Source organism: Mus caroli, unplaced genomic scaffold (genome assembly GCF_978045245.1).
Source record: "Mus caroli unplaced genomic scaffold, Mus_caroli_1 scaffold_4, whole genome shotgun sequence".
NCBI classification, from domain to species: Eukaryota; Metazoa; Chordata; class Mammalia; order Rodentia; family Muridae; genus Mus; species Mus caroli.
Genome location: NW_028227259.1, coordinates 48,043,659 through 48,070,392, shown reverse-complemented (window position 1 = coordinate 48,070,392; position 26,734 = coordinate 48,043,659). Strand labels below are relative to the sequence as shown.

Here is a 26,734-nt window from a genome sequence, read left to right as displayed (position 1 = left end):
TTACCTCATGAGGAGCTACCTTTGTGCTTGACTCACCCATGCTTTGTTGGTTGTACATATGGTTGGCTCCTAGCTGAGGGTGAGATGTTACTCCTCTGCCATGCTAGAGTTTCTTCTTCATATTTTTCCATGCTGAGACCCAGGCTGAAGAAGTAGTCCCTAACTAGGGCATGTTGTTGTCATGGCAACATGACATTATGATGTATTTAATTATTTTAATTTTCATACAGGTATATTTTCTAAAGATTTAAAGTTTTTATTTTATATGTATGAATATTTGCCTGCATGCATGTATGTGTACCTGAAGAAGCCAGCATAGAATGTCAGATCTCCTGCATTTGGCATTACAGATGGTTGTAAGCTACCATGTGGGTGTTGGAAACTGAACCCAGGTCCTCTGCAAGAAGAGCACATCCCCCTAACCACTGAGAAACCTCTCCATTTCTGTATATACATATCTTATGCCTGTGTGTTGGGACCGTTTCTCTCTAATGCAGAGCCCTCATCTCCATGCCCCTTTTCCTTGGGACTTTTATCCTCTAACCTCTGGTCCCCTGGCCCAATGTTCCTGTCATGAGAAATTTAAGGCCTTCATGTGACATCACTGCACATTGTTAAAGCAAGCACATAGCATCCCAATCTAAGCATTTTAAATTTTCAGCAAGTTCCAAAGTCGGAGTGAGGAAGGATGTCCTGAAAATCCATTTGTCAGCATTTTATCTAAGATGAGAAACTATTTAAGCTTTTGACCATCTTTTCAATAGGGAAAAGCCTATGTATAATCTCCCAGTTTACACCTAGATTAACCACTAAAAAATATAGCATGCTTTAATAAGTGTGGAGGACTGTGCAAAATGTTGTCTTTTCTTTCTTTTTTTTTTTCCATATATAGAAAAACTTATGAAACTTGGTTATATAGAGATAGGTTTTGGAGCTTCCTATGACCTTCAGAAGAACTCTAAGCTCGCAGTCTCTTAGTTTTTAATAACTCACTAAGATCAGTAGAACCTTGTACATTAAAACTTACAACTTAGGTTGCTTTTTGATAGAGGAAAATGTCTCTTACCCCAGTATCTCCTCCAGGAACTCCCTACATGCAGGAAGGAGCAGTTGAAAGATCTACAGCCTTTAATCATTATGTTGTTCATATCTTTGAAGGACTGGAGAATCAGTCAAGGAAAGAAGTGACCTACAACCTCCATTCGAGTCTGTGATGAAGAAGAAGGCAGTGGAGATTGGACACCGACCAGAGGACTGGCAAAGCCAAAGGACCAAACTACAAACACAGGTAGATGGACAGCTCTGGATAGAATATATCTCACTCTTCACAGAGTGTAACTGTGCCTCCTACAGATACCTATGGAAAACATGGACTGGTTTCCATCCCCTGGGGAGGGTGTTGTAGGTCCAGGGCAGAGTAGACTCCTTGATTTTGCTTATTCATTAAAAACTTCCCATACTCATGAGTACATTCTCTGAACCATGAGGATCCATCAATAAACAAATCAGATAAAAGTCCTTGTGTTTTATACATAGGGGATATTTATGCGTGTAGCAAGGGTGGAACAAACAAGCAGTCGGTCCTTGGTTTCCATATGTGTAGATTCAGTCACCTTCAGGTTGAATATAATTAGTGTAAAGTGCATCTGTACTGAATGTATGCATACCTTTTCCCCCTAATTTCCTAAATAAAACAGCTTAATAACAATTTATATAGCATTTGGTATTATAAGGTGTAATGTGTAGTTTGGGCTACACCACTTTGAGCTTCCCACCCAGGAGCTATCTCAGATCTGTGAATGGAAAACACACACACACACACACACACACACACTAATCTTAAAATGTCTTGACACTCCTAAACCTTTCCCTGCTACCCCAGATCCAATTGGGTAAGTGGTCACTGGCCACTTCCCTGAAAACTCACATGACTGGCTGACTATCTCCTGCTGCCACTGCTTCTGCTTCTGCTTCTTCTTCCAGAGTCCTTCTTGTGTCCTATGGTGTAACTCTCAGTGTCCTGCCCCATGTTCAGCCATTGGCTACTGGCATCTTTATTGTTAGACCAAAAACCAATTGAGGACAAGGACCTTCAGCATCTGGACACGCATATTCAAAGCATTAGCACCAATCTCCAACATCTCACCCTTTCTGTCTAATAAAACAAAACAAAGACAAAAACAAAAAACCCACTCTTCTCTCATACATAAATTGAGTACAACCACAACAATTATGTAAATCATAGAGTATGATATACAATTGACATCCAGTCCATCATATTTGTCAATTAGAGAAAGTACTCAAAAAATCATTCCTGACTTAATGAGTTTACAGTTCTATACTGAATTATGTTTTGAATTATGTTTTAGCCTGTAACATATCTGAAAACCATGTTTTTAATTCTACATCACATATTTAATGTTAAACAACTTAAGTTTGCTTATGGGACTATAATTAGTCTTCAACCCCATCAGAAATCCGAGAACGAATTCAATATCACCTGGGTATATAGGAAGCACCAAACACAGCTTCTCAAACTTGAACAATTGTAGAGACACCTGATTACCTGGCCAGTCCCCCATTCCTCAATCTAGGAAGGCTTTCATAGATATAGTACTGTGTGTGTACATGATATACAGATACTATCCTCTTGTTAGTGGTCCTGGACCTGGTCCTCTGCAGCTACAGAGACACAGGTGTGTTTCCTATCTTTCAGAAGAGACGTACAGGAACAGTAAGCACAGCACATTAGGAGAGCTTCAGGAAGGAAAGTCTCACAAAAGTGTGAGATCTAAGGTGTGGGCAGCTGGCCTGGGAACCCCTGCTAGGTCTCAGCCCACAATCCCCTCTTTCCCAGCACTCTGGGCTCTTCCTGAGGAGTCTTCTGGAACATGTGCTGCCAGAACATCTGAAGGCTTACACCCTCCCTAACTCTTCAACACTTACAAAGATGAAGGAGGTTCAGCGAGGATGAGGTAGCCCTAGAAATGTTTCCTTTAATTACAGTACTCCTAGGGAGGGCAAGGTCCTGGCTTGAGGCTGAATGTCTGTCTCGGCATGTCTTCCAGCCACAGCAGGCACTGTGGCAATGTGCCAGTGGCTACAGGGAGGACCTGCAGGCACACAAGCAGCTGTCAGACAGTGGTGGGAGAAGCTACAGCAGGGGCTCCAGGAAAGCCTACATTAGAGTAGCAGGGTCCAACTTGAGGTTGTTCACCATTGAGCCTTGTGCATGCCCAAGGAAGCCAAGACCCAAGAGCTCAAGGTATGGTGACTTTGTGAGGTGGGCAGTTTGCTGGGCACCTGCACAACACCTTCCATCCACCATTTCCAAGGATTACAGTAACCACAGAGATGTTCTAGTACCCTTTTCCACATGAAGAAAGGCTCAGAGAGGTTCGGTAGCTTGCCAGCCACAGACCAGTCCATTTGGGTACCTTATGTACTCTTAACAATATAAAAACAACTTATATCAGGCATCATGGTGGCACATGCCTATAACCTAGTACTCCTCCAAAGTATGAAGGAGGGGATCACTATGAAACTAAGGGCACCTGTCTCAAAGAAAACAAACATCTTGTTTTGGTATCTTGGGTGGTGGTGTGTGTGAGGTGTGCCAGAGACTCAGGCTCAGCATGGCAGCCTTAAGAGAAAGGAGAACAAGCTGAGAAGGACCACTCAGATGGAAAATCCTTCCAGAGGGTAGGGGAAGCTGCAGTGTGGTGGCCAAGTCATGACATTTAATCCAACATGCAGTTTAAGAAACTACATTCCCTTGTACCTGTTACCTTCTGGCCAGTCTCTAGCATCACATCCTTCCTGGTAGGAAGCCTTTAAAAAGATGCTTCAGATGGGGCTGGAGAGATGGCTCAGCAGTTAAGAGCACTGACTGCTCTTCTAGAGGTCCTGAGTTCAAATCCCAGCAACCACATGGTGCCTCACAGCCACCTGTAATTAGATATGGTGCCCTCTTCTGGTGTGTCTGAAGACAACATATACATAGAATAAATATTAGAAAGAGAGAAGGAGAAAGATGTTTCAGAGAAAGGAAGCAGACCAGAGTGAAAGGGATCAAAGGCCCATGCCTCTGGACAATCATTCAGCCTAGAAGACAAGGCAGCAGAGATGTGGATCCAAGGATAAACAGAAGGACAGAGATATGGACATTGTGTTAGAACTTTTTTTGCTTCTCAGTTTTAGAAGTTGTGACAAGGGTTAGTTAAAGAGAGCTAAGCAAATCTGCTTTCAACAGAGCATTTACTTATTCAAATGAAAGCCAGGAAGTTGTTCAAGGGAGTGCTTTGGCCACGACAGCCTGTTTACTTTCAGCAGAGAAGGCTGTTAGAGTATACATCTATTTTCAAAATGAGATGACTGAGGACTGAAAGGGCATAGCTGTAAGTTCAGAGCCTGAGATGGGAAACCCCTGTCTACTTGAAGAGAAGATACACCCTAACTCAAAAATAACCAAACAGAGCAGGATGGAGGCTCTCTTTTCTATAACAGTAAATGCCAGAAGAAACCCGCAACAGTGGGCAGTGCAAGAATATGTATGTGGAGAGAGAGAGAGAAAGAGGAGCCTGCTCACTTTCCTTTTGCTTAGTGCCATGTGGTTCTTTATAGCAAAGTGGATTGCTTTGATAAAAATACAAAATAAGATTTAGAAAGACAATGGGATTGTGCAACAGACTATGCTAGGCACTCCAAAAAAAGAAAAAAAGAAAAGAAAGAGAGAAAGAAGGAAAGGAAGGAAGGAAGGAAGGAAGGAAGGAAGGAAGGAAGGAAGGAAAAGAAAGAAAGAAAGAAAGAAAGAGAGAGAGAGAGAGAGAGAGAGAGAGAAAGAAAGAAAGAGAAGAAACAGACAAACAAACAAAACAGCAATAACAACATCAATCAGATTTAATTCCTTTCTGTTATTCTTCTATATCTTCTTCCAGCTCTGCCTCCATTCTATAAGAACAACGAGCTCATGGGATCCTAAGTCTGTCAGTTACTCCAACTCTATCTAGCCTGTGTATTTACCTGGATTTTTTTCCTCGGGGCTATAGACCTCAGTCTTTTAGAGGAAAACAGAGATTTCCAACCCAGGCTTCAGCCAGCCATATGAAAAGCTTCAGTGGATGGGAATTAGAAAAGGAGGGTTTCGGGCCCCCATGAAGAGAGGGGAAGATTTTGGAGACCCTGGAATAGATAGGGTGTCTTCAGTTCTGACTCCAGTTGGCATGGGAATGGTTCCAAAATGAGATCAGAGAAGTCAGGTTGGGAGTATAGCTCAATGGTAGCATAAGAGCCTTGCATCTGTTAGGACCAAGATTCAAACCCAACATGGACAAAAGCTGTAAGATATGGGGATCAAATCATGACTAAAAGCAAACTTGGCACTTCCAAGATGGTGGGAGCTCAGTTCCTTAATGTATTAAATGGAATAGGAAGTTATGAGCTAGCTGGTGTAGGCCAGAGATAATCTATGTGAAGAACCTAGACTAGGAGAGAGCTAAGAGCTCAGTTCCTAAAGGTTCTTGTCTTGCCACTGAAGCACCTGGTCTGCAGATACATAGCTACAGCTCTAGAGGGCCTCGTGGTGCTGAGTGTAGAGGACAACATTTCATCCACATAGTTTATGCTCATGGAGCTCAGTTCTAAAAGAATGAGATCATTACCTAGGTGCATAGGGACAAGAGACCCTATATATAATGTACAACATGGAGAGATGGGGTGGTATGGACTCCCAGAGAAGTGACATGCTACACCATGAAAGAACACAGGGGTTGGGGAATCCTCAGGCAGGTAAGCCCTCAGTGTAGTACCCATGTGATTCTCATGGCAGGGCACTGCCATGCCAGCAACAAAAACAAGTAACTAAGGGGAACCACGTTAAAATTAGATCCTTGCTTATGAATTTTTAAAAATATATTTTAAATAAAATATAATTATATCACTTTCTCTATCCTTTTCTCCTTCCAATACCCCCCATGTCCCTCTTTAATTCCTTCCACTCCCCTCTCCCCCCACCCATCTCTCAAATAGATGGTCTTTTTTTCTTTAACATTGTTACTTTTTTGGTATGTGTGTGTGTCCACTTTTATTTGTGTATATATGGTTTCAGGGTACTATTTGTATTGGATAACCGTCTAGGAGGCTCGTCTCTGAGAAAGGCTAATTTTCCTCTCTCAGCAGTCATTAGTTGCCTGTAGTTCTTTGTCTAGGGGTAAGGTCCTGTGAGATAAGCAATAGCATATCTATTGACATCGTCATTTTTTCAGACCTTGTTTGGGCAGCTATTTCTAGAAGACGCAGTCTCATGGCAGACTTCCTGGCCCTCTGGCTCTTAGAATCTTCCTGCTTCCTCTTCTGTGATATTTCCTGAACCTTAGGTATAGGAGTTGTGTTAGAGATATAGCCATTGGGGTGGCCTCCCCACCATCCATTTTCTGTGAGTTGTATCGGCTGTGTTTCTCTGTAATGGTGTCCATCTGCTATCAAGAGAGGCTTCTTTGTTGAGGGGTGAGAGCTACCTTAACTTGTGGGTTTAAGGATTTGTTTTAGAATGCAGTTAGGAATTATGCTGGTTCAATTAAGTTGCAGTAGTAGATTCTCTTCCAAGATCCATGACTTCACTGGCCCCAGGTATAGTATCAGTCATGATTTTTCTCCTGTTGACTAGGTCTTAAGTCCAAGGCCCTGGTTACCATCAAGATCTAAGTGCTAGTAATGCACTTTTAGGGATATCTTGACATACTGATTGGTGCTGTATGGTTGTGTGTTTCTGCCTGATTGCTGGGGTGTCTGAGCGCTACTCAGGGAGGTGAAACACAGAGGTGCTAAGCTACTTTCCTTTTTTGTTGCTGGAGTTCCAGACTCATGGGAGGTCAACATGCTGCTCAGGGGAAGAAAAACACAGCCTAACATAGGGGTCCCAGCCTGTGTTTCCCTGGCTGGGAAATGGTGGGGGCTGGGATGGAGGCAGAGTTCTCAAACTCCTGTGCACCTAGACACCGCACTGCAAGGAATTGGGAAAGGCACTGAGATGAGCCTGGGGTGGGGGTGGAGGGATTCAGGTAAGCTCTGGGTGAGTGCCAGGAGTGACGAGGGGCCTTCTGTGGGAGACTTAGGTGCCCCCCCCACCCCGTGGTCCTTCATGAAGGAGACAATCTTACTTGTCCAAACTGTATTCATACTGGATAAAGATGCATAGGACTTACTCAGGATGAGCCAGAGATTAAATACCTTTTGTAGAATGGGATGCCCAGGAAGGGAAGCTTAGTGGCTGTCTTAGTTAGGGTTTTACTGCTGTGAACAGACACCATGACCAACACAAGTCTTATAAAAAACATTTAATTGGGGCTGGCTTACAAGTCCAGAGGTTCAGTCCATTATCATCAAGGTGGAAGCATGGCAGCATCCAGGCAGGCATGGTGCAGGCAGAGCTGAGAGTTCTACATCTTCATCCAAAGGCTGCTAGTGGAAGACTGACTTCCAGGCAACTAGGGTGAGGATCTTATACCCACACCCACAGTGACACACCCATTCCAACCAGGTCATACCTATTCCAGCAAGACCATACCTCCAGATGGTGCCACTCCCTGGTCCAAGGATATACAAACCATCACAGTGGCAAAACCTTGGGGTGCATCTAGAAACCTCATTAGAATGTAGAACTCTGGGTTTCTATGCTACTTGACCAGGTGTCATGGTCCTTTAGTGGGGTGTCATGGTCACATGTTCCAGGACAGAAACCTGATTGGGAGTAGATTTAAACGCCTCCCTTTTGCAATTATGAGAATCTGCCTGACCTTACCAGTTCTTATGCCTAGTGACACGGTTCCACTTGCCCCACAGTGTTGTAATCTATATGTGGCAAATTTATAATACTATTAAATTATAGGAGACACTGATCAGAGTGTGTGATATTAGGGCAACCCATAAAAAGTTTAATCTCAGTATCAATTCTAGGCAGGTGAATACTGGCATGGTAGAGCGCTCTCCTACACTTTCTGTCTTAGAAGGCACTTAGCATAGAAAGGAACATGTGGCAATGAGCATTATGGCACAGAAGGACACTACCAAAGTCCTAATAATCAATTAGGTCAATAGTAATTTAGGGCCGGGTGGTGGTGGCGCACGCCTTTAATCCCAGCACTTGGGAGGCAGGGGCAGGCGGATTTCTGAGTTCGAGGCCAGCCTGGTCTACAAAGTGAGCGCCAGGACAGCCAGGGCTATACAGAGAAACCCTGTCTTGAGAAACCAATAATAATAATAATAATAAAGTAATTTAGCTCCTGTTTTTGAAGCAGAATTCAGAATGTTTGGCTCAATACAATAATAGGTCTATAGCATTGGAAAAATCAAAACTTTAGACTTCTTTCAAATTAAGGGAATGGTATTAGAAGACGTAGTCTCTGAAATAAACTCAATTTTTAAAAAATTAAGTATAACACATATGTAATAACAAAATACTTATTTTCTTCAGGACCATAGAAGTAGACCAGACTTTAAAATAACAGGACCACCCAAGTTGTAGGTTTGGGTGGCTTAGGATTTTGTTTGGTTTTGTTTGAGTGGTATTGATTTTAAAAAGGTAGAAATATCAAAAGAATTTCATTGGCCATAATGGATTTTATATAAGAAGAGCCCTTATTGTTTACTTTGCATACCTTTAATTACAAACTTTTGCATGATGCACAGTTCAGACACTCATTTAGTCACAGCTACCTACGGTATTAGATGCACTAAAATCACCTAAGATTCCAGGAGCCACAAAAGCCAGGCCTTGCACAATGCCTCTTATCCACTGTGTCCAGGGATGACAATAACCACACAGGTCTGTATGAATGGCATGCGTGTGCCTGTGCCATGGAGGACAGAAGCAGGCATGGGGAACCCTGGAACTGCAATTACAAGCAGTTTTGAGATGAGACCTGGGACCTGAATCTGAGTCCTGACAGAGAAGCTGGTATTCTTAACCACAGAGCCATCTCTGCAACCTTATATCTTTGTTTTTTTAAGCTGGGTTTTATAAATGCTATCAAAACAGACCTGTGTCTTAACAAACACTCATTGTTTAAAGCAGAGGACTGGATTTTATTTTTATATCCATGTACTGAATGGTGACCTTAGGAAATTTAATAACCTGCAAGCATCATACATACATCAAACCTTATATGATTTACCGGAACCTTGTAGGATGTACATAAATATTCTTGTTTTGTGTTCATCTTTCTTCTTCCATTTTGGCAAAGCTCAGCTTTTATCTTAGGACAAACCCTTATTTTCCCATCCAAAAGGCTTTTTAAAAGAACATTATCTTTATAGCTTTTCTTATCAAAAATATAGCTAGATGTCTACATTTTCTCTTAAATTTATTTTTCTCATTCCTAATGATTTCTTTTTCATTTCCTTTCTGAAAATTAGGACACAAAATAACAAACCTATTAATCAAGTTAATTTATTATTATTATTATTATTATTTTGTTTGTTTGATTTTGTTTTTTGAGAAAGGGTTTCTTTGTGTAGCCCTGAATGCCCTGGAATTCATTTGTAAAACAGGCTGACCTGGAACTCAGATCTTCCTGCCTCTGTTTCTGGTGCTCTGAAATTAGAGGCCTGGCACCAAACCAGGCTTTTATTTACCAATTACTAAAAGAAAGTTTAATTCTAATTACATCTTGGACATAATGTAACAAATTAACATCACCTGTCCACACACCATTAAATTGTAAAGTTCTTTTTGTGTTGTAAGTCCTAAACTGGACATCCTTGCTACATGGATTTGTAAGAAGGTTTCCTTTAAGGTTTTTTTTTTTTTTTTTTTTTTTTGGGGGGGGGGGGTTCAGTCCCAGAATGTTACACTCCATCAAGAGCTGTCCAAGGTAACAACTTCTGGTGGCCTTGGACAGTGAATTATCTTGAATGAGAAATACAAAGGCAGAAGATAAAATACACAGTTTAACCCCACAATTGCAACTTGGGCCGCAAAAGCCATTTACTCCCTTCCAAACTTGGGGAAAAAATAGCAACCTCTTGACCACAGATGAATGAGCACAGGCAGAGCGTGTTGCCAGAACATGCCCCCAGGGACTGTTACCAGAAATAGAGGCATCGCTACTGATTCTCAGTCAAAGCTCTGAAGTAAACCAGATGGAACAAGACAGAAAGATGCTTTGAAATCAGAGGCAGGAAATTGGGAATAAAAACAGAACAGGCTACAACTGAGGCCAAAACAAGGAACCCAAACCAAAAAGTATAGCAATTCAATCTGTTAGACAAAAGCTGCAGAGAGTGCCAGGAGTCAAGGAGGGGGAACCCCCAAGTGAAAATACTTGCCATCCTAGAGCCTCTCATCCTAGAACCAAACCCCAACAATTGATTCCTTGTTATCTCAATGACAGGTCAGAGAGCCCAGATGCTGAAGCCGGTAACCACAGATAGAACTGAATTTCAATCTTTAAGTCTCACTATTTTCAGAAAGCCAGTAATCCAGGAAGGTCCCAGGCTAACTATCTTATGTCTCCTCTCCAGTCAGCAGATCACATAGGAGAAGAGGCAGGAAATAATCATTCCAGAACCCAGCCTTGCCCGTTTGCTCAGAGGATGAGCCACATGTCTGAACAAACATTTAACAGTGTGTGTGTGCTAAGCAGTTAATAACATGTATACATAGATACCATAAAATGAAATATAAATGTCTTTATAACACAGAGCATAAAAGTGCCCCGTCCATCCTCTCTGCTCCCTGACAGATATAAAAGACAGGGCATGAATGGAAGAAGAAGGGAAGAAGCCGACTAAGGAGGAGCAAGTGGAAATGAGGCAGAGAAATGGAGTACAGGTGATGTGAGATCAGAAAAGGGAAGTACTGAAGTGGGGAAAAGAGAGCAGCAAGAGGGGGTGGGGTATGGAGGAGCAGGGGTAGGGGTGAGTAGAGCAGTGGAGAGGAGAAAACAGAACAAAATGCATGGGGCTGGAGATGTAGCCCAGTTGGTATTCATCTGACATGCTCAAAGCCCTGGGTTCCGTCGTCAGCACTACATAATCAGGATGTTTGATGGTGTGTACCTAGGATCCATTTAGAAGATGGAGACAGGAAGATAAATGATTCAGGGTCATCCTCAGCTACAAAGTTAATTCTAGGCTAGCCTGTGCTACCTAGGATCCTGAAGAAAGAGGGCATATCTTTTACAAAAATTACAAAGTGTGTGCTGTAGTCAGGCTACCACAATCCGACAAGCCCACCACACAAGAATCCTGCAGTGTCATGCCTCAATGCCTTCTGCTTCTGCCCCCCAGGCTGCAGAGTGTTTGAACAAGGACTCCACCGACAGCCTCCAGGCGCACCTGCTGGAGCTCCAGGCCCTAGAGGACAATGCCAGACAAGAGCTGCAGGAGGACTGTGAGCAGATGCAAGTCCAGCAGCCTGGGCTTCTTGGTAAATACCCACTGTCCACCTGGGGGAGTCCAGCCACTGTGTGCTCTACACATGGAAAGTAGTGGCAAGTGGGGTCCCATGGACCACAGCAACAGTCCCAGCTCCATTTCCAACTCTGTGAGAGCTGGGGAAGGGGGCATCTGGTCTGCATTTTCCTTTTCTATCAAAATGGATCTCTAATGATCTCTATCTCATAGGGTCATTATGTAGATTAAATAGGATATGAACTATTCCATGTGTTGCAAATGTGAGTCCAGTGAACATGGATACTGTGATTACCACTCAATAGAACACAGATACAAGCCTTGGCTAGGGTTTCATTGAATAGCCTCAATTTTGTGGGCTTTCCATTCTAGTGATATATGCAAATTGGGGGACTCAGGCATCACCTGACTTTCTTCTGCCTATTGTCCCTAGCATGAAATACATCTCTGGTTCCATTTCAACATAAAACCTACTCTCTTGGTGTTCCAGAAGTTAGCAGAGGCAGTTAAGATCTCTGAAATTAAACTAGGTTTCAAACTTAACTCCAGCACTCACTAGCTGTGTGCCCTGAGCAACCGACCATTTGTCCAATGTAGGCAATGATAGTGCTCACCTCATAGGGCTATAAACTCCCGGCTGATTCTGGTTTTAGGCTGAATCCTGCTGGATTACAATCTACTGCTCTCCCTTGCCACCATGGCCCAGCCAAGATCCTATACCCAAGGCTAGGAGAACTTCTGAATGTCTTGTCTCCTTAAAAGCTGACATAAGTTTCAAGATCCTGACTTGAGACCAAGACTTCAGAAGAGGTCCTCCGCCCACTGGACAGTTCCTTGTGCTTCTTTGGGTTTCCTGACTTGGTCCCCAGGCCCTTCAGATCTAGACTAGACCAACACCAGCATGCCATAACCAGCTATTCCTCCTAACTAGCAAGCAGTAGCCACCACAGATGGTTCAAATCAAAGAGGAAACACTCAAAACGTTGACTCCTATTCCACCATTTAATAGCTGTGTAGCTCTTGGTTGCTCACATCTTCTGTTGCTTGTAATGAAATGGAACTGGGATGGTAGGGTCGGGGGACAGCAAGGTAGGGGGTGGGGTTCATACATACATTTGGTTTCAGGATTTACTGAATGCCCCTTACATCCTCCCATTGCTTCGGTGATCCTGGAATAAGTTTAGGAATGATCTCTCACTTCTTCCTTCCAGAGTCCCTGAGGCAGGAGCTGACAGAGCAGCGAGTTGCCTGCTGCGAGCATCAGAAGGCCCTGGAAATGCTACAGAATGAGCTCAGGGCGGTGGGCCCCTTAGGGAAGTGGCAGGCCACCACTCAGTGTCCAGGGGACAGAAGAGACCACACCTTTATTACAGAGGTCAGTACCTTGCCCGTGTCCACACAATACTCTCTCTAAGACAACACTAGGCCCATAGAGAATAGGCCTGTATGGATGGATCTGGGAGACAGATCCCTCCCTAGCTGGACAGAGCAAGACCCTGCTCCCATTTCTCACCCTAGAGGCACTTGGTGATCTGCAGGCTCCCATCTTTGAAAAGCAGAAAACAAATCTGAAGTGTTGTAAGTTACCTGTAGTTCAGACACATGTTTGTACCTCTTAGCCTCCAGGTAGCTAGTCTGGGTCACTCTTCCAGTCTGTGGGGAAAATATCTCCCGAACACTCTCCAGACAAACTCCCTGTTTAGCCCTCAGTCTAAACTGATCTTAGTCTCAGTACTCCAGGAACCTCTCCTTCATTTTCCTGCTGCTCGGGCTTTGCCCATCAATCCCTTCCCTGCGCATCCCCAATTCCTACTCTAGTTGGCATCACTGGGTCTCATGCTTCAGGTATTAGGGTAACACAGCATAAATCTGTGTCCTCACTGGAATAAGCTCGAGATGCCCGCAGTTTATCATGAAAAAACCCCCTTGACCGCTGGCTTCCGACTGCATCGACAGCCCTGTTTGCTCTTGGTCTCCTCCTCGTACCTATATCCTGCTCTATTTTCTTGATACTCTATTCTCCTTATTTGGTGTCCTGCACAACTCCACACTGGGGCCTCTGTTCTTCCAGCCCTTCTACCCTCAGATCTCCTGGGGCACCGGTGACACTGTTAGTGGCCACAGTGAGTGTGGCAAAGAGTGGCAAGGTTAAAGACGTGGCCACTTAAGCGGGTGGAGTGTTCGGATTATCTAATCTCTTATTAAACTCTGAGGGTCATTACCCTCATTGGAACGCCTCTAGAAAGGTCAGGAAGAGACTGCATGGTAGCCCTTCGTCCGAAGCTTTGTCAGCAGCACCTCCAAGTCCCGGATGTTGAATTGGCCTTGGCGCCTATGGAAATAAATAAACAAACCAATTAACTAAATAAAATGTAAAAGTCTCTACCTGCTGGTGTCCCCTCAGGATGTGGGTGTTACAGGCCCTCCTGGTTCCCTGCCTTGTGCTGCAGAGAAAGGTCTCCTGGAGGAGAATGCGCAGCTCCAAGACACTGTACTGCGCCTGCGTGCTGAGGTGGACCAGCACCTGCAGGAGGCGCTGCATCTGCGCGAGCAGCACCGGTGAGTCTGCAGCCCAATTTCCATTGATTCCTGCCTCTTCCCTTTCCTCCATCATTGGTTGGAGCCTCTGAGATCTACAGTGGGACTCTTCTCTCCCCACAAGCCTCCTAAGACCTAGAACCAGACCCAGGAGAGACAATGAGATGGACTAGTTCAGACAGTGCTGTGCATTAAAACTAGCGATGGCAGCATCCTGACAAAGGAACAATACCACCATGGCTCAGGACTCAGGGCAGTTATAGGATAATGTAATATGCATGCCAGAGGCACCCCCTCCCAACCATGGAGGAAGCACCAGGCTCAGTGTGAGTTTCCTCCTTTGTTGAAAGGTATTTAATACAAAGTCAGTGTCTTCAATAGGATTTCTTATGGTATCTGCTTTTTTTCTGGAATAAGATTTACCAGTTTGTTTCTGTCAAGGAATTTGTATGCTTTATCTGTTTTTGATTGTTTCACTGTGTGTGTGTGTGTGTGTGTGTGTGTGTGTGTGTGTGTGAATATTAGAGCACTTTCCTACTATGGAAAAAACCTGCACTTGACCACACACACACACACACACACACACACACACACACACACAAGTCTCACTTAACACTTTACTAATTTCATCCCCAGCACGTCAGATTTGATGGAGCTGAGATGGAGGAGCCTGAGAATTAGCCTCAGAATTAGAAATAGTTAGATTTTCCAGGAGCAGATGCTGGAGTTAGCAGGGGAAACTGTGGCTCCACTCTAAGACTCTGCCTTAGCCTTGCAACAGTCAAGGTGAGAGAATGCTCAAAGAGCATTAAGGTACTGGCCCCCTCCAGGCAGAGCATCTAAGTAAGATCAGCCAAAAGAAGAAGGACATAGTGGCACCTGCCTCTAATCTCAGCACCTGGGAGACTGATGCAAAACTGTCAAGAGTCTGGAGCCAGCCTGGGCAACAGAGTGAGCTCCAGGCATCATGAGCGACAGATAATTGCCTCAAACAATGCAAAACAACCAAAAGATGATGTCCTTTAGTGGGAATAGCCCTGGATACTGATTTCCCAGGCAGAGATTCCTACACAAGAGGGAGCCATGTTTAACAAATCTCTGAGGTAGTCATAATACCCCTGGTGGTAAGGAAAGCTGACTACAGCAAGAGGGGATATTCATAGCACCCTCCCCACCCTGTGTACTCAAAATTGTTGTGAAATAACTTTACCTCCAATTAACTGAGGTCATGGGGCCTCCCTCCCAGGTGAACTTGAGACTTGAGTTCATCTAAGGGCAGCCAGGAGTCTATCTGGCTAAGGTGGAGCACCACAGATCAAGAGATGTAGCATGTGGTCCTAGGCAAGTCCTCCTTCGAGTGAGGAAAGCAGTGATCCCTCACCTGGGGAGGTGGGTAAGCAATCACATAAAAGTGTCCATGGACTTCCTGAAAATGGCTCCCGTAGGACCTATTAGGATCCTCCTCTAGGTTAAAAACAATGACTGCTAATGGTTGAAAGGAAGGCATTTGTGCCTTGGACTATTCAAGGTACAGATTAGTTCAGTTTCTCTTTGCAATGACCTTGTAAGGGAAGTACCCCAACACTTCCATCCAATAGAAGAAGACACTGAGCCCGAGGTAGCACCATTAAAAATAATGGCTAAAGCCAAGGACTTGAGCAGTATGGCCCTAACTACTCCTCTTCTGGCTATGCCACCCACCTTTCTGGAAACCCTGGAGAGGTCCCCATGGTGAGGCTTAGCCAAAATTTCACATCTGGAGACCCAGGTGTCCTTCTCATAAGATCTTGGTATCATTCAGTACAAGGCCAACAAATAGAGACATAGCCCCAAAGTCCTAAGGCTCAGGCTCAGAGCCTGGGTGACCCTGAATGTGTTTCCATCCATCACAGGTTGCTGGAGGAGGACCAGAAAGCCCAAAGAGCCATAGAGGTGGAGGCACTCCGCCAGGAGCATCGGAAGGAGATGCAAGCCATGGTGGCAGATTTCAGTGGTGCCCAGGCCCGACTCCAGGCCCGACTGGCTGCTCTGGAAACTGAGTGAGCAAGGCCTTGGGCCCTGGTTCAGGGGGGCTAGCATTGTATCTTTTGGGAAAGTGACCTGGTATCCTTAGACTTCAGTGGTTTTAAAACTTAAAGTCCTCTGAGTTTAGAAGTTCTTTATTTCTAGACAAATGATCTCTCACTTTTAATTCCCCCTTCTCATTACTTGAAAATTTTATAAATGTGTTGATCATATGATTGCCCCTTGTTCATCTCCTCCCATATCAATCCCCCTTCCCTACCCACCCAACTTTGTGTCCTTGAGTTTTTTAAAAACACAGTAAGTCTAAGGTGTACTGCCCACATATCCTTGAATATGTGGCCATGCATGGGGGGGAGTGTGGGTGACTATACTCTTTTTTTTTTTTTTTTTTTTTTTTTTTTTTTAATTTTATTTTATTTTTAATTTGTTTCTTACACTCCATATTCCATTCCCCGCCCCCCCCCATCCCGTAAATGTTCCCCACAGCCCCTGTCTCCACATGGATGCCCCCACTCCCCACCCCACCTGACCTCTAAACTCCCTGGGGCCTCCAGTCTCTTAAGGGTTAGGTGCTTCAACTCTGAATGAACACAGACCTGGCAGTCCTCTACTGTATGTGTGTTAGGGGCCTCATAACAACTGGTGTACGCTGTCTATTTGGTGGTCCAGTGTTTGAGAGATCTCCGGGGTCCAGATTAATTGAGACTGCTGGTCCTCCTACAGGATCGCCCTTCTCCTTAGCTTCTTTCAGCTGCTTGCTGGGTCTTTCGGAGGGCAGTCATGGAAAATCCCTTTTTGTGAGTGCTCCATAGCCTCAGTAGTAGTATCAGGCCTTGGGACCTCCCTCTGAGCTGGATCCCACTTTGGGCCTGTTGCTGGACCTTCGTTTCCTCAAGCTGTTCTCCATTTCCATCTCTGTAATTCTTTCAGACAGGAAGTACTTTAAGTGGAATCATCTAGTATTTTTGCTTTTTTTTTTTTTTTTTTTTTTTTTTAATATTTTTATTACATAATTTCCTCAATTACATTTCCAATACTATCCCAAAAGTCCCCCATAGCGCCCCCCACTTCCCTACCCACCCATTCCCATTCTTTTGGCCCTGGCTTTCCCCTATATTGGGGCATATAAAGTTTGCAAGTCCAATGGGCCTCTCTTTCCATTGATGGCCGACTAGGCCATCTTTCGATACATATGCAGCTAGAGACAAGAGCTCCAGGGTTCCGGTTAGTACATCATGTTGTTCCAACAATAGGGTTGCAGATCCCTTTAGCTCCTTGGGTACTTTCTCTAGCTTCTCCATTGGGAGCCCTGTGATACATCCAATAGCTGACTGTGAACATCCACTCCTGTGTTTGCTAGGCCCCGGCGTCGTCTCACAAGAGACAGCTATATTTGGGTCCTTTCAGCAAGATCTTGCTAGTGTATGCAATGGTGTCAGCGTTTAGAAGCTGATTATGGGACGGATCCCTGGATACAGCAGTCTCTAAATGGACCATCCTTTCATCACAGCTACGAACTTTGTCTCTGTAGCTCCTTCCCTGGGTGTTTTGTTCCCAATTCTAAGAAGGTGCACAGTGTCCACACTTTGGTCTTCATTCTTCTTGAGTTTCATGCGTTTAGCAAATTGTATCTTATATCTTGGGTATCCTAAGTTTTGGGCTAATATCCACTTATCAATGAATACATATTGTGTGAGTTCTTTTGTGATTGTGTTACTTCACTCAAGATGATGCCCTCCAGGTCCATCCATTTGGCTAGGAATTTCATAAATTCATTCTTTTTAATAGCTGAGTAGTACTCCATTGTGTAAATGTACCATAATTTCTGTATCCATTCCTCTGTTGAGGGACATCTGGGTTCTTTCCAGCTTCTGGCTATTATAAATAGGGCTGCTATGAACATAGTGGAGCATGTGTCCTTCTTACCGGTTGGGACATCTTCTGGATATATGCCCAGGAGAGGTATTGCTGGATCCTCCGGTAGTACTATGTCCAATTTTCTGAGGAACCGCCAGACTGATTTCCAGAGTGGTTGTACAAGCTTGCAATCCCACCAACAATGGAGGAGTGTTCCTCTTTCTCCACATCCTCGCCAGCATCTGCTGTCACCTGAATTTTTGATCTTAGCCATTCTGACTGGTGTGAGGTGGAATCTCAGGGTTGTTTTGATTTGCATTTCCCTGATGATTAAGGATGTTGAACATTTTTTCAGGTGCTTCTCTGCCATTCGGTATTCCTCAGGTGAGAATTCTTTGTTCAGTTCTGAGCCCCATTTTTTAATGGGGTTATTTGACTTTCTGGAGTCCACCTTCTTGAGTTCTTTATATATATTGGATATTAGTCCCTTATCTGATTTAGGATAGGTGAAGATCCTTTCCCAATCTGTTGGTGCTTTTTTTGTCTTATTGATGGTGTCTTTAGCCTTGCAGAAGCTTTGTAGTTTCATGAGGTCCCACTTGTCAATTCTCGATCTTACAGCACAAGCCATTACTGTTCTATTCAGGAATTTTTCCCCTGTGCCCATATCTTCAAGGCTTTTCCCCACTTTCTCCTCTATAAGTTTCAGTGTCTCTGGTTTTATGTGAAGTTCCTTGATCCACTTAGACTTGACCTTAGTACAAGGAGATAGGAATGGATCGATTCGCATTCTTCTACATGTTAACAACCAGTTGTGCCAGCACCATTTGTTGAAAATGCTGTCTTTCTTCCACTGGATGTTTTTAGCTCCCTTGTCGAAGATCAAGTGACCATAGGTGTGTGGGTTCATTTCTGGGTCTTCAATTCTATTCCATTGGTCTATTTGTCTGTCACTATACCAGTACCATGCAGTTTTTATCACAATTGCTCTGTAGTAGAGCTTTAGGTCCGGCATGGTGATTCCACCAGAGGTTCTTTTATCCTTGAGAAGAGTTTTTGCTATCCTAGGTTTTTTGTTATTCCAGATGAATTTGCAGATTGCACTTTCTAATTCGTTGAAGAATTGATTTGGAATTTTGATGGGGATTGCATTGAATCTGTAGATTGCTTTTGGCAAGATAGCCATTTTTACAATGTTGATCCTGCCAATCCATGAGCATGGGAGATCTTTCCATCTTCTGAGATCTTCTATAATTTCTTTCTTCAGAGACTTGAAGTTTTTATTATACAGATCTTTCACTTCCTTAGTTAGAGTCACGCCAAGATATTTTATATTATTTGTGACTATTGAGAAGGGTGTTGTTTCCCTAATTTCTTTCTCAGCCTGTTTATTCTTTGTGTAGAGAAAGGCCATTGATTTGTTTGAGTTAATTTTATATCCAGCTACTTCACCGAAGCTGTTTATCAGGCTTAGGAGTTCTCTGGTGGAATTTTTAGGGTCACTTATATATGCTATCATATCGTCTGCAAAAAGTGATATTTTGACTTCATCTTTTCCAATTTGTATCCCTTTGATCTCCTTTTGTTGTCGAATTGCTCTGGCTAGGACTTCAAGTACAATGTTGAATAGGTATGGAGAAAGTGGACAGCCTTGTCTAGTCCCTGATTTTAGAGGGATTGCTTCAAGCTTCTCACCATTTACTTTGATGTTGGCTACTGGTTTGCTGTAGATTGCTTTTATCATGTTTAGGTATGGGCCTTGAATTCCTGATCTTTCCAAGACTTTTATCATGAATGGGTGTTGGATCTTGTCAAATGCTTTTTCCGCATCTAAGGAGATGACCATGTGGTTTTTATCTTTGAGTTTGTTTATATACTGGATTACGTTGATGGATTTCCTTATATTGAACCATCCCTGCATCCCTGGGATGAAACCTACTTGGTCAGGATGAATGATTGTTTTGATGTGTTCTTGGATTCGGTTAGCAAGAACTTTATTGAGGATTTTTGCATCAATATTCATAAGGGATATTGGTCTGAAGTTTTCTATCTTTGTTGGGTCTTTTTGTGGTTTAGGTATCAGAGTAATTGTGGCTTCATAGAATGAGTTGGGTAGAGTACCTTCTGTTTCTATTTTGTGGAATAGTTTGTGAAGAACTGGGATTAGATCTTCTTTGAAGGTCTGATAGAACTCTGCACTAAACCCATCTGGTCCTGGGCTTTTTTTAGTTGGGAGACTATTAATGACTGCTTCTATTTCTTTGGGGGATATAGGGCTGTTTAGATCATTAACCTGATCTTGATTCAACTTTGGTACCTGGTATCTGTCTAGGAACTTGTCCATTTCATCCAGGTTCTCCAGTTTTGTTGAGTATAGCCTTTGGTAGAAGGATCTGATGGTGTTTTGGATGTCTTCAGGATCTGTTGTTATGTCTCCTTTTTCATTTCTGATTTTGTTAATTAGGATGCTTTCCCTGTGCCCTCTAGTGAGTCTGGCTAAGGGTTTATCTATCTTGTTGATTTTCTCAAAGAACCAGCTCCTTGATTGGTTGATTCTTTGAATAGTTTTTCTTGTTTCTACTTGGTTGATTTCACCCCTGAGTTTGATTATTTCCTGCCGTCTACTCCTCTTGGGTGAATTTGCTTCCTTTTGTTCTAGTGCTTTTAGGTGTGTTGTCAAGCTGCTAATGTGTGCTCTCTCTAGTTTCCTTTTGGAGGCACTCAGAGCTATGAGTTTTCCTCTTAAAAATGCTTTCATTGCGTCCCATAAGTTTGGGTATGTTGTGGCTTCATTTTCATTGAACTCTAAAAAGTCCTTAATTTCTTTCTTTATTCCTTCCTTGACCAAGGTATCATTGAGAAGAGTGTTGTTCAGTTTCCACGTGAAGGTTGGCTTTCTATTATTTATTTTGTTATTGAAGATCAGCCTTAGTCCATGGTGATCTGATAGGATGCATGGGACAATTTCAATATTTTTATATCTGTTGAGGCCTGTTTTGTGACCAATTATGTGGTCAATTTTGGAGAAGGTACCATGAGGTGCTGAGAAGAAGGTATATCCTTTTGTTTTAGGATAGAATGTTCTGTAGATATCTGCCAGATCCATTTGATTCATAATTTCTCTTAGTTTCACTGTGTCCCTGTTTAGTTTCTGTTTCCATGATCTGTCCATTGGTGAAAGTGGTGTGTTGAAGTCTCCCACTATTATTGTATGAGGTGCAATGTGTGCTTTGAGATTTACTAAAGTTTCTTTAATGAATGTGGCTGCCTTTGTATTTGGAGCATAGATATTCAGGATTGATAGTTCCTCTTGGAGGATTTTACCTTTGATGAGTATGAAGTGTCCCTCCCTGTCTTTTTTAATGACTTTGGGTTGGAAGTCAATCTTATCAGATATTAGAATGGCTACTCCAGCTTGTTTCTTCATGCCATTTGCTTGGAGAATTGTTTTCCAGCCTTTCATTCTGAGGTAGTGTCTATCCTTTTCTCTGAGATGAGTTTCCTGTAAGCAGCAAAATGTTGGGTCTTGTTTGTGTAGCCAGTTTGTTAGTCTATGTCTTTTTATCGGGGAGTTGAGTCCATTGATATTAAGAGATATTAAGGAAAAGAAATTGGTGTTTCCTGTTATTTTTGATGTTAAAGTTGGCATTTTGTTCTTGTGGCTGTCTTCTTTTAGGTTTGTTGAGGGATTACCTTCTTGTTGTTTCTAGGGCGTGGTTCCTGTCCTTGTATTGGTTTTTTTCTGTTATTATCCTTTGAAGGGCTGGATTCGTGGAGAGATAATGTGTGAATTTGGTTTTGTCGTGGAATACTTTGGTTTCTCCATCTATGTTAATTGAGAGTTTGGCTGGGTATAGTAGCCTGGGCTGGAATTTGTGTTCTTTTAGTGTCTGTATAACATCTGTCCAGGATCTTCTGGCTTTCATAGTCTCTGGTGAAAAATCTGGTGTAATTCTGATAGGCTTGCCTTTATATGTTACTTGGCCTTTTTCTCTTACTGCTTTTAGTATTCTATCTTTATTTAGAGCATTTGTTGCTCTGATTATTATGTGTCGGGAGGTATTTCTTTTCTGATCCAGTCTATTTGGAGTTCTGTAGGCTTCTTGTATGTTCATGGGCATCTCTTTCTTTAGATTTGGGAAGTTTTCTTCTATAATTTTGTTGAAGATGTTTGCTGGTCCTTTGAGTTGAAAATCTTCATTCTCATCCACTCCTATTATCCGTAGGTTTGGTCTTCTCATTATGTCCTGTATTTCTTGGATGTTTTGAGTTAGGATCTTTTTGCATTTTCCATTTTCCTTGATTGTTGTGCCGATGTTCTCTATGGAATCTTCTGCACCTGAGATTCTCTCTTCCATCTCTTGTATTCTGTTGCTGATGCTTGCATCTATGGTTCCAGATTTCTTTCCTAGGGTTTCTATCTCCAGTGTTGCCTCATTTTGGGTTTTCTTTATTGTGTCTACTTCCCTTTTTAGGTCTAGTATGGTTTTGTTCATTTCCATCATCTGTTTGGATGTGTTTTCCTGTTTTTCTGTAAGGACTTCTACCTGTTTGATTATGTTATCATGTTTTTCTTTAAGGATTTGTAACTCTTTAGCAGTGTTCTCCTGCAATTCTTTAAGGGATTTTTGTGCTTCCTCTTTATTGTCTTCTTCCTTTTTAGCAGTGTTCTCCTGCATTTCTTTAAGTGTGTTATTAACGTCCTTCTTGAAGTCCTCTATCATCATCAGGAGATATGCTTTTAAATCCGTGTCTAGCTTTTCCGGTGTGTTGGGGTGCCCTGGACTGGGTGAAGTGGGGGTGCTGGGTTCTGATGATGGTGAGTGGTCTTGGTTTCTGTTAGTAAGATTATTACGTTTACCTTTCGCCATCTGGTAATCTCTAGGGTTAGTTGTTATCGTTGTCACTATTTAAAGATTGGAGCAGAAGCTGTGTTCCACTCACCAGCAGTCCCAAAATCCTGCGGCGGGGGTCGTGGGTAGCTGGCGGGTGTCAGGCAACCCTGCGCTCCCGCTACCCTGGCGCTGATCCGGCCGGGTGAGGCCTGTGGCCCTACTCAGGCCGGTTTCTGCTTCCCTAACTAATGCAGTCTCAGGTCCCGCGCAATTGGATTGGAGCAGAAGCTGTGCTCCCCTCACCAGAAGTCTTAAGATCCTGTGGCGGGTGTTGTGGGCAGTTGGCGAGTGTCAGCAGACCCTGCGCCCCAGCTGCTCAGGTGCTTTTCTGACCGGAAGAGGCTTGTGGCCCTGTGTGGGCTGGATTTCTCTCTCCCCAACCAGAGCAGTCTCAGGTCCCGCGTGATTGGACTGGAGCAGAAGCTGTGTTCCACTCACCAGCAGTCCCAAAATCCTGCGGCGGGGGTCGTGGGTAGCTGGCGGGTGTCAGGCAACCCTGCGCTCCCGCTACCCTGGCGCTGATCCGGCCGGGTGAGGCCTGTGGCCCTACTCAGGCCGGTTTCTGCTTCCCTAACTAATGCAGTCTCAGGTCCCGCGCAATTGGATTGGAGCAGAAGCTGTGTTCCACTCACCAGCAGTCCCAAAATCCTGTGGCGGGGGTCGTGGGTAGCTGGCGGGTGTCAGGCAACCCTGCGCTCCCGCTACCCCGGCGCTGATCCAGCCGGATGAGGCCTGTGGTCCTACTCAGGCCGGTTTCTACTTCCCTAACTAATGCAGTCTCAGGTCCCGCGCAATTGGATTGGAGCAGAAGCTGTGCTCCCCTCACCAGAAGTCTTAAGATCCTGTGGCGGGTGTTGTGGGCAGTTGGCGAGTGTCAGCAGACCCTGCGCCCCAGCTGCTCAGGTGCTTTTCTGACCGGAAGAGGGTTGTGGCCCTGTGTGGGCCGGATTTCTCTCTCCCCAACCAGAGCAGTCTCAGGTCCCGCGTGATTGGACTGGAGCAGAAGCTGTGTTCCACTCACCAGCAGTCCCAAAATCCTGCGGCGGGGGTCGTGGGTAGCTGGCGGGTGTCAGGCAACCCTGCGCTCCCGGGTGACTATACTCTTAAGGACAGGAGCTACACTCTTAAGAAAACTGACCTCCTATCCCTGCAATTATCCCCAGCCAATAGCCCCTCAGCTAGGGGTGGGACTTGGTGTCCACCTCCCTCTCCATGCTGGGATTTTATGCACCTGGAGCTTGTACAGGTCTCATGAGTTGTGTCACCACCACTGTGAGCTTATATGTGCAACTGTCCTGCAGTGTGAGAAACACTTTTCCTTACAGTCATCCACCGCTTCAGGAACTTACAGTCGTTCTGCCCCCACCCCCCACTCCTTCTGCAATGATTTCCGAGGAGGGAGTATAGCAGTCTTTCTTTTTTCTTCCCTTTAATTAAAAATATTTTTATTGCATAATATGCATGGTTACAGCTTCCCCTCCCATGGATCCTCTCAGTTTCTCCCCACATCCTCTCCCATCCAGATCTGTCTCCTTTCTGCCTCATTGGAAAACAAATTGGCTTCTAAGGAGTAATAGTAAGTTATAATATAGTACAGTAAGAAGAAACAAAAGCTAACACTGCAGGTTTGCACAAAACAAACAGAAGGAAAAGAAACCAAGGAGAGGCACAAGGAACAGATGGACACAGAGGCCCGCTTGTTTGCACTCAGGAATGCCTTAAAAACACTAAAATGGAAGCCAGAATATACATGCAAAGGACCTGTAAGGGAGAGAGAGAGAAAGAGATAGAAAAAAAAATATATATGGAAAGGAAAAGTTTTAACACAACAATATGAGATGAGGAACTTCCAACAATGCCACTGAGTGCATGATCTGTTGGCATCTCCTGCTGGGCAGGCAGCCTACCCTTAAGAGCAGTTTATTTCCCAGTGAGACTCCCTTGGAAATAACTAAATTTTCATTTGCAAGTGGTTATCATTTGGAGATATCTTCTGGGTCAGAACCTGTGTCCCACTTCTCCTTTCAGCTTTAGGACACAGTGTGGTACAAAGTCCGGCAGGCCCTGTGCTGCCTCTGTCTCTGTGTGCTCAAGTATGCATCGATCCTGTAGAGAGAGAGGACCTTGTTTCCCTGCTGTCCTCCATCCACTCTAGCTCTTATAACCTTCCAGCCTTCTCTTCTGCAGGTTTCCTTGAGTCTACAGGGGACTGGATGGAGATGTTCCATTTAGGGCTGAGTGTTCAAAGGTCTGTCACTCTCTGCAGACTATCTGTACTTATTTCTATATGCTATAGGAAATAGGAAGCTTTGCTGATGATGGATGAACAAGGCACTGAGTTATGAGTATAGTAAAATGTCATTAGGAGTCATTTTACTGATACCTTGTGCTCTGGGGCTATCTAGTCTTAGTTTTGGCCATCCAAGCAGTATAGGTTATGGGTTCCATCTCGTGGCGTGGGAGTGAGCCGTAAGCCAAATCATGTATTAGTTGGTTACTCCCTCAAGCTTCATACCACCACTGAGCTCGTGTGCCTTATGGTCAGGACACCACTGTGGATCGGAGAGTTTATGACTGGATGTGGTGTTTGTTTCTCCTTTGGTAGCATGCAGAATACCAGAGACACTAGCATGTAGGGTGAAGGCTGCACGTAGGCACCAGCTCAACGTCTCCGTGTTCAGTGAGTTGTGTAGATGTTGTCTTCAGCAGCAGGGCTTTGCCATCTGTTTGTAGAGAGCATCTATAGCTGTCTCATATTCTCTGCACTTCGACTGGTTGTGGGTCTCTGTGTTAGTTGCTATTTACTGCAAGTAGAATCTTCTCTGGTGTGAATTGAGGGATGCATTGATCTATAATGATTTATTTTCATTTATGTGTATGTTGGTAAAGGGCCAGAAGCAGCTTTCTTGTGGTTGCTGGGTAATATTGAAACTAGGAAAAGGGATGATTGACAGGGAGACCAGTTAGGAGATGACATCGCGATCCGTGCCAAAAGGTAAAACCTCTTCCCCGTGGTTATATAGTAGGAAGTGAATTTAAGAGATATGCTCTTAAAAACCAGTCTTGACCTCAAACAGTTGTAATGTGTTGTGCCCAGAACCACAGGCATATAGTCCATAAGGAGATGAGACATGAGGATCACAAGCCAGAAATGGCTGTCAAATGAGTTCATGGGCAGAGCAGTGAAATGCTATCTCAGAATAAAAAGTTAAACAAACAAACACCCTATGGATATTACGTAGAGTTCATTCCCTAGCACTGACAGAAAGACTGCAGAGAAATGTGTCAGGCAAGCGCCACCCAGTGGGCACTTGCCACGCGCCTCTCAGTCTTGTGCCAGTTAACCCTTACCTCCTTGATTCCACAACCAACCACTTTATAAAGTGCTCACTTTACAAAGAAAGGAACTGCTGGGAGTGGTGGCACGTCATGGCGCATGGCGGCTGAAGCAGGTGGATTTCTGTGAGTTCTAGGCTAGACTGGTCTATATGATAAGGCCAGCCTGAGCTACATAGTGAGGCTCTGTCTCACCTGCACCACCACTCTCCTCCCCTGCCCTCCCCCCCCCCCCCCAATAATGAACTTTGGCTCCAGGACACAGTGGTGTTATCAATGAGGCAAATAACTAAAGCGCAGCAGAGCCAGGATTAGAAGAGAAGTGGAGGTGGAGTTTTCTCATCTCAAAGTCCTCACTTGTCATCAATCAATAGCCATAGCTCCTCCCACAATCGCCATCCTGTCTTTCACAGCCGCTCCTCAAAGACAAACTCATGCTGTACTCTATGCCCCCGCCAGATGGGGCAAGAACCGCATGGGCATCAGGGGATCCTGAGGGCCCAGGGTCCGGTAGGGCTCTTGGTACAGAGCCATGCCTTGCCCAGGAAGCTAGGCTGCATGCAAAATCTATGTGCACACTCCTGAGAGAACTGATGGGAGCCAGACCAGGAGTAGGGGCTTGGGTGGCCATCCTAAACACACAGTCTCCCACCTGCCTATTGAGAAACCTCTGT

The 26,734-nt window shown here is 44.1% G+C and overlaps 1 protein-coding gene across 1 annotated transcript in view; it reads left to right on the top strand.

The window, feature by feature from the left end:
* Nucleotides 1–26,734, top strand: part of Fam184b (family with sequence similarity 184 member B) — a 114,366-nt gene that overhangs the window by 83,579 nt on the left and 4,053 nt on the right. Inside the window, exons 8-12 of the mRNA XM_021161949.2 lie at nucleotides 1,159–1,288; nucleotides 11,287–11,425; nucleotides 12,621–12,784; nucleotides 13,814–13,968; nucleotides 15,840–15,986. Coding sequence (XP_021017608.1) covers nucleotides 1,159–1,288; nucleotides 11,287–11,425; nucleotides 12,621–12,784; nucleotides 13,814–13,968; nucleotides 15,840–15,986 — 735 coding nt within the window. The remainder of the gene's footprint in view (nucleotides 1–1,158; nucleotides 1,289–11,286; nucleotides 11,426–12,620; nucleotides 12,785–13,813; nucleotides 13,969–15,839; nucleotides 15,987–26,734) is intronic.